Genomic DNA, 8,866 nt, shown 5'->3' with positions numbered 1-8,866 from the left:
CCTCGGTGTAATTATTCTTACATTTTCAAAAATAGTATAGCGTGAATGCTTCGACCTTGAAAGAATAGTTCAACCAATGTTTTTAAAATTAGATGAATAATCAAATTAATTATTTTACTAATTTATAGTTTGATTAATTTAACCGATTCAATTACAGAATGGATTGATTTAATTTATTATTAAATTATAATAAATAAATTTATTTAAAAAATTATAAAAAAAATCAATCAAGATACCATATTTATAAATATTAGAATATATTTTTTAATAAATAATAATTATTTATTTGATTTCAATGAAACAATTAAAATTTTTTAATTTTAATTTTATGGTTAAAAAAAAATAATTCTATAAATTATTATCTATAAAAGATATTTTAATAATATGAAATACTTTTTTTCTTTTTATTTTATTTTTGAACTTATTTTTTCTTACAAACCTTTAAAATTTATCTATTCTAATAAAAAATATCAAATTATTTAAAAATAATTAAAATTTAAAAAAAATTCAAAAATAAAATTTAGTTTTTGATAGAATGAACCGGTCAAAAACTGAGTTAATGACAAAACCAGTACTAATTTTTTATATTAACGGAACCAAACTTGAAACCAAATTCTGATTTAATTGGTTGAAATGGCTTGTTTAGTCTAATTTTCAAATCATTGAGTTCAACAAATTTTTGGAAGAAAAGTTTGTGATTTTAGAGAATAATAGTTAAAAGAATTACCAATGCAAGCTATAAAAGTTGCTCGGGTTGAGGAAATAGCTATTTGATTTATGATTCAGCTGACTTAAAGTTAATTATTTTATATTATTGTTACTACCATATTCAAATAAGTTATTGAATTTCAACCCAATTCATATAATACATAGTGTATTGTATATAGACCTAGACAACACACAACTTTACTATAGGTCAATAATGGATAGATTAATTCTCATCATATTTAAGTATTTATTTAAATTTTATAGTTAATTTGTCGTCTCTCTAGTTTAATCTAAGTGGTCAAATAATTTTGTTAATTAATTATATATTTCATTTTTAAATTCTTTGAAATTCTTCAAGAGATTCAAGTTTACGATCAAATTCATAGCGATAAAATGACATAAATATGAACACACAATCTCTGTAGTATTATCAAAACAATTTAAAGTTAAGATTTGATTTTCATGTCTAAGCTTAGGTTTTGGTCTACCATTGAGAGTCCGGTTTGAGATTTGGTTGGAAGGTTAGAGATTTAGACAATAATATATATGATTGAATTGGTTGATTACATTGTTACTAACATTTGAATTGATGATTATACTTGCATGATGTTTCTAAAGTTTGGCTTGTTTAATTTATGTGAATCCCTACTAATTATGCTCTTAAGTCGTAATTATTTAAAATATTTACAGCTATTTTCATTTTATGTTGACTTTGATTTTTCAGATAAATTTATTGTTAGTTTACGAATATTATTTTTTTTTTATCTATTTCTTATATTTTTTGAATTGTGTTTATTCTATTTTGTTATTAAAATTCTTTGCACGTATAACATATAATTCAATATCTTAATAATTATAATAACATTTTTGTTTTTTTCTTTTAAATGAAAAAACATTGAGGCAAACCATACTTTTAAAATTGAACCGGTTTGTTTAAACAAATGAAACTAAATCGTGAAATCCCAAATTCGATGAGTTAACCCTCTAACTTTTAATAGACAATCTCAATAAGATAAATCGAAATTTTAATATTAAAATATTTGTAAAAGAAGATTTCCACCTTTGATACTACACTTGGAATTCTTTATCATTCAAATTACTGAACAAAAGATTTTACATCTTAATGGGTATAAATTTAACAATTTTTCACTACACGGACATTTGCACAATCATATAGCCACAGCATAACAAAAACAAGCTATAGCAAAGCAGAGGCGGCCTAGACACCAGATGTGATCTGACCTTATGAAAAAACATATACGATTACATAATAAGATGAGCTATAACTAACTTGTTAATGCATTAGAGCTACGGCAGCCTCCTGGACGAAAGGCTGGCTCACATGCACAAAATGCTCAGCTTCCCGTTCCACCTGTTCCAGGCACTTCACAACATTCTTCCCTTCATTCATTTTCTTCACAAATCCTACAAACTGCCTCCAGTTATCCGGTTGGAACAAGTCAGGGTTCATCCTTAAGTAAGTGAAAGCACACATCTGTCTATCTGCTTCTGAGTTCCCATCCATATTCAAGGATGATGCTTGCAAGATCTGTTGGTGAGCATATCCGTCATATCTTGGCAATGCATTTTCCCCGGCAAGTGGAACCTGCGCTGCCTGAGTTGCCAGAGCCACTTGCCTCACAAGCTTCTCTGGTGCACACAGCGCGTCCTGCGGTTGCTCATGATCACGCATTTCGATGCAAGTGAAGTTGAATATGGCACCATGGCGTCCCAGCATTTGGGCAATAGGGAGGTAACCATCGCGGTAGCGTGTGTTGTAATATCCTGCTGTAAGTTCAGGGGCATGTGACCTGGTTCCATAGTGCCAGTGGATTCCTGCAACCTTCACCGAAATCTTTACACCCGTATCATCAAAGATTGACTTGGCAGACAAGAGAATTCTCTCGCCATGTTCAATGAGCATCTGTGAGTACCAGCGGAGGAAAAATTCACCGTACTCGCTGTTCCAACCACCACCTTCTTTTTGGAAAAAAGTTGTATCTTCTGGCCAGTTGTTGTAGTGTCCAGCATCAGTTGGGCCTGTACCACCCCATTCTGGCTTACCTGCAGATTCAGCCGCTGCTTTTAAGCTACTGAGCATATACTGCATCAAGTAATCAACACCCATATGAGAATTGGAAAGCTTTAAATAACTTAACCAAAGCATATAAGGAATTGTAAGTACCTTGTCATAACATTGGAAGGCTCCGATCCCAGGGAATTTCCATGTTCCATTCAACTCTGGATATGAAGGATAACGAAGCTCACCTGCCGGACCCATTCCCACTTGGATTTCCTGTATAAAACAAATTCATTGACAATTTAGTTGACATCATTTATATATGTCACAGATAATGGCAGAAATGCATAATTCCAGATAATTTAGCACCCAAAGTTAACATATGAGAAATTGCTAGGGGCACGACTAATTACCACAATGGTGTCACCAAGATATCGATTGAAGTTGTCTCGGAAGGCACGCATGAAATCAGCATAACACTGAACAGGGGTTCGACCCTTGAGGGCTGGCATCGTATCACAGCCAAGTGAAACATATTCATAATTCCTTCTTCCCCACTGGTCAGTGTATGCCAGGTCTGGATCTTTGTCCATTTCTTCCCTAACCCAGTTGGGTAACGGGATACTGCAAAATAAAAAAGAAATATGAATGAGAAAAGTGCCATTACTTCCTATAACAAGAAGCAATATAAGAATTACAAATAGTGTTCTTTTGTTCCAACAATGTCAAGCATTTGAAAGCCTCAAAGAACTCTCATCCCATATTTAAATAACTATAACAATCTCTAATAATATTATTACTATGAACCTAACCAGAAATATCTCAAGAAACTTAGAAAAATTCCCACGTTAATGACTCTGAATCTCTGTTATGGAAGGTGAAATGATTCATCCAATACAGGTTTATTAGGGATACCAATAATCTTAACCTCGCGACAGCAATATCTGACGTTAGAATCCTAGGAATTAGTTTCAATTTTCTCTATTTAATGGAATAGTTAACATGCACCCCACCATGTGCCAATAAGTTGTATAATCCTCAATTCTCCCCTTTAAGAGGATTCAAGGCTCCTCCAATAAATAATTTCCTATAATATTTTCTCTATAGTACACTAATCCAATCATTTTGACCACTTTATTTAATAAATAATGAAATAACTCCGGGCTTCTACCGTTCTACGCGACTTCCTATGATTCAAGAGATTTTCCAATGCCACATGCAACTAAAAAAACAATAATAAACACAAAAGAAAGCATGTGATACTCACGTGACAGAGTCACCGACGTTACCGCCACATTGATGAAACGACATCACAGCTTGAACCTTAAGTCCATGCCGTTTAGCCATTTCCATCAACTCATTGTAGCCACCCCAATTGTACTGCCCCGGCTGCTCCCTCTCCACCAGGCCCCACCACACGTCCATCATAACTCCTTCAACTCCCGCGCTCTTTAACGCCCTCAAACTAGCGTCCATCGCCTTCCGTCTGTTCACGCCGTTAGACATCGTCACGCTGTCCAACGGCATCATCACGAACACCGGTACTCCCTTGGCCTTATCCTTTGCACCGCCTCCCTGTTTGTACATCACAGCATAGTCCCTTTCCGTCTCCGGCACCGTCGTAGCAATCGATTCCGTCGCGTATGCGCGGCACGCCACTGAGAGATCTGTTCGCATGTTGCCCAGTACCGGTGACCGGCACGGACTTATTGGCGGAGACACAGAGTCGATCATCTCTGGTTTTGAAATTTTACAACATAAATTTGTTGCAACTGGTTTCCAAACCGCCGACGCATTCACCGCGTTAGTTGACTCACCGGAGACGGCGCCTCCTTCCATAAAAATCGGAGTGCTGGCTAATGCTCCGATATGGTGTGTCACGTTAAAAGCCATTTCGTACTGGATTTAAGTGAAAAAGTTACGTAGCTTTTGCTTGAATTTAAAAAAAAAAAATTGCTTCCGTATCGAAAGAGTTTGCGTGTTAGATTTTGAAAATATAAGGTGGGGCTGGCAGGTATATATAACAGATTCGGATAAGATTAAAATAATCATTTTATCAACCGGTAAATTCGCGAGGCGTGTAGTGGGTGTACGTGGCAGTTCGTGGGCTCGTGAGGAGGCGATGGCTACGATTGCTCTATCCCCGTGACAATGGACGGTGATATGGATAAATCGCGTGAAGGTTCCAGCTAGCGAACGTGCTCTGGCGGTTTTTAGTTTAAAAGTAAACTGGGGGACACGTTTGTTAAAGCGACGTCGTCACGTGTCGTGGTTGTTAGGCGTCAGACATGTTGTGGGTTCTGTCTTTTTATTTTCTGAGGTTGCTTTGGCGTCCACGGTAGGACCGATGACACGTATGAGGTAGGACGTTAAATAGTGCCATCGTCTGTCAGAAATTGCCACGTTGAGTGTATTCATATCTAGAGGGTTCCAGGATTTGTTTTTGGCGGATGATTGGTGGTTTGATTGATCAACTGCCGAATCAGGTTCGTCCACGTGTGTGGGATGATATGGGCTAAGTAACCCGTGGGTGTAAAAATTTTTGGCAACGATTTTGTCAAATAAATTAAATTTCTTTTTTAATTTTTGAAAAAGAAATTAATTATTCACTATTTAATTTAATAATTTATTGAAGCTTGTATTTAGAAAGCATAACCATGGAAAAACCTAATAATATTTAAAAAAAGATATCAATTTTGATACTGAAAATAGAAGGCATTAGTCTTATTATAAAGAAGTAGGCATATAATTAGATACACCTGAAATCAGTTATTATAACTATAAATGCAGTTGGGGGCACATTACTTGAGATTTAATTTAGCTACTTCTGGCTGTAAAAACAAATTAAACAAATCTCAGAATAGCTCTAAGTACCTAACTATATGTCTTTTCCTAATTATTAAAAATAGACCTTAATATTTTTCATATTCGGGAAGTCCGGCAAATTGATTGAAGCTGAAGGCCACCTTTATTGACTTGCAGAAGGGATAGATTAACCATGTCAGCCTAATATCAAGCGTAATGGGCGCGCTGGCCCAATCACGTGATTTCTAAACCACTTGCAATATTTCGGAATTCAGATCAAGATTCAATTAACTCTATAACAACCGTTGGATGCTGATGACAAATATTTTATATATATTTTATGTCGATTGACTGTAACTATAGTTGACACTCCTCATCATGGAAATACATTTTCGCTGAGTTTTTAAATGAAAACAAAACTTAGAAGGAATGGAAAGGGATTCTTAACAAGCAAACGTTCAACTTGCATGAATCTTTACAACCACCACAGCATGAAAGGAAAGTAGACGGCAAAAGAAGCGTAAGAAAAGGACAGGAGGAACCAACTAGACGACTGAACTTTCTCCAACAGGTTCCTCCTTTCATTTTTTATTTTCTGTTTTTCAATTGTAAGTACCTCATCATATTACAAAAGAACAAACTAGAAACCGGTGTTGAAAGGGACAGTAACTAACAAAAACCACCACTTATTTTCCCAGGAACTAGGATCCTTTCTTGATCGGTAGCTCTACCTAATTATAATGGATGTGTGGAAGCCCGCATTTTTTGTTAGATTAAACTAAAGAAATAATTATGATTATAATTATGTATGATTTTTCTTATGTAAGTCTATCGGAAAAAAATTTGACAATAATGAAAGAAAAAATTAGAAATAAAAAGAGAAATATAAAGTACTTGATTGTTATTTAGTACTATTTTTAATGAATTTAATTATCGATTATTTATACTCATATTCAAAATAAATAATTTTATGATTTTAATAAGAAAAAAATTGTTATTAAAGTTTATATTTTATCGTTAAAAAATTTTAATGATAAAAAAAAATTTATTATCACTAATTTATTCCATTTAAAATATTTTTATCTTTAATAATTTTTGACAAGAAAAATTATAATGATAGTTGATGATGAGAGTTTTCTCGTCATTAATTATAGTAAATAGATTTTTAACAACTATTTTTTTTATTAAAATCATAAATTTATTTAGTTTTAATAAAAATATAAATAATTAATCATTAAAATCATGAAAATAATTCTTATAATAATTGAATATTTATCAATTCGGTATTTTTCTTTTGTTATGCTAGTTTTTTATAGTGTATAATTTGTGACATATGATTTCAATTTTGTTATCTATTCATTTTCAACCCCAAAAATTTTACTTTAAAAGTTTATTTATGAATAACTTCAACATGTCAAGAAAACAATATGATATACAATAAAAGAGTAGTGTTATTATACATAATTTTATATATAGACAATAATGTATTATCATATAATTAAAAATTAAAAATAAATTAACATCTAATTATAAAAAGATATTATAATTTATATATAAAATTATGAATAAAAATTATACATATAATTTTATTGATGATAAAAAGGAGAAAAATCTCTTCAATCCGAGATAACATGCACAATTCCACCAAAAGAAGAATATATCAAATATCCATAATTATTAAATTTAATAAAAATCTTTAATATTAAAGATATATTTATTATTTAATTAATAATATTAAAAAAATAAAATTAATTTTCCAAATAAATAACTCTAATAGAACCAATCATTAAACATCTCTGCAAAATGCTCAAGCAAACAGTTGAACAACCTTTCCGAGCTCTGCCATGGCCACACCTGCGTCTCCAGTTCCGATTCTGAAGGACGAGATCGACATCATCCTCCCCACCATTCGGAACCTCAACTTCTTGGAGCAGTAGAAGCCTAAGAAAAGGATAGGAGGAACCAAATATGTTTGAACCAACTAGACGATTGAATTTTCTCCAACAGGTCTTCCTTTCATTTTTTATTTTCTGTTTTTCAGTTGTAACTACCTCATCATATTACAAAAGAACAGACTAGAAACCGGTTTTGAAAGGAACAGCTGACCAACAGAAACCACCACTTACTTTTCCCAAGAACTAGAATCTTTTCTTGATTGGTAGCTCTACCTAATTATAATGGATGTGTGGAAGCTCGCATTTTTTGTTAGATTGAACTAAAGAAATAATTATAATTATATATGATTTTTCTGATGTAAATCTATTAGGGAAAAAAAAAGTGATAATAATGAAAGAAAATACTAGAAATAATAAGAGGAAAATAAAGAATCCAGTTATTATAAATACTATTTTTAATTATTTTAGTCATAAATTATTTATACTCACATTCAAAATAAGTAATTTTATAACTTTAATAGAAAAAATTGCCGGTAAAATTTATATTTCATCGTTAAAAGATTTTAATGACGAGAAAAATTTTATTATTACTAGTCATTATAATTTTTTACATTTAAAGTATTTTTGTTGTTAATAATTTTTTTACAAGGGAAGTTTAAAGTTTTCTTGTTATTAATGTCGAAAAATAGATTTTTAATAACTATTTTTTTTGTTAAAGTCATAAATTTATTTAATGAGAGTATAAATAATTAATTATTAAAATTATAAAAATTATTTTTATAATAATTGAATATTTATCAATTTGTTATTTTCTTCTTATTATTACTAGTTTTTTTGTAGTGTATAATTTGTGACATATGATTTCAATTTTGTTATGCATTCATTTCGAACCCCAAAAATTTTCCTTTAAAAACTTATTTATGAATAACTTCAACATGTCAAGACAAATGGTAAATTAAGTTATCTATGATATACAGTAAAAGAGCAATGATATATATAATTTTTATATACAATTTTATATATAAACAATGATGTATTATCATGTAATTAAATAATTAAAAATAAACTAATGTCTAATCTAATAATATAAGGATGTTGTAGGTTATATATAAAATTATGGATGAAAATTATATACGTAATTTTATGGATAATAAAAAAGAGGAAAATCACTTCAAACCGAGATAATAGACATAATTATACACGTCAATTGGGTTGGATTGAATGAAGGCCTGACACGAAGTACGAAAAAAAAACATGACACGAGAAGGCCCAGTCTGATTCTGTAACATGTTCAGCTAGACCCATGGGCCTATTCGATCGGGCCTCAGACTTTAATATTAAACACATGGGTTGACCCGGTCCAATCTGATACTGTTTAAAAATAAAAATAATTTTTTTTTTTGCTTCTACCTTGTGTGCTTACTTTTGTCTTGCAGCA

The 8,866-nt window shown here is 31.6% G+C and overlaps 1 protein-coding gene across 1 annotated transcript; it reads right to left on the bottom strand.

Annotated features, from left to right (window-relative positions):
- Positions 1 to 1,769: 1,769 nt before the first annotated feature.
- Positions 1,770 to 4,713, bottom strand: LOC123221182 (beta-amylase 1, chloroplastic-like). The gene is made up of 4 exons (XM_044643929.1): positions 3,996 to 4,713; positions 3,142 to 3,352; positions 2,894 to 3,004; positions 1,770 to 2,812 (listed from the first exon to the last, which is right to left on the bottom strand). Exons 1-4 carry the CDS (start codon positions 4,619 to 4,621, stop codon positions 2,003 to 2,005), a joined length of 1,758 nt encoding a protein of 585 aa, XP_044499864.1. The 5' UTR covers positions 4,622 to 4,713; the 3' UTR covers positions 1,770 to 2,002.
- Between the last annotated feature and the right edge of the window lie 4,153 nt (positions 4,714 to 8,866).

This window comes from Mangifera indica, chromosome 7 (assembly GCF_011075055.1).
Source record: "Mangifera indica cultivar Alphonso chromosome 7, CATAS_Mindica_2.1, whole genome shotgun sequence".
Classification (NCBI taxonomy): Eukaryota; Viridiplantae; Streptophyta; class Magnoliopsida; order Sapindales; family Anacardiaceae; genus Mangifera; species Mangifera indica.
This window is presented reverse-complemented; position numbering and strand designations above follow the sequence as displayed.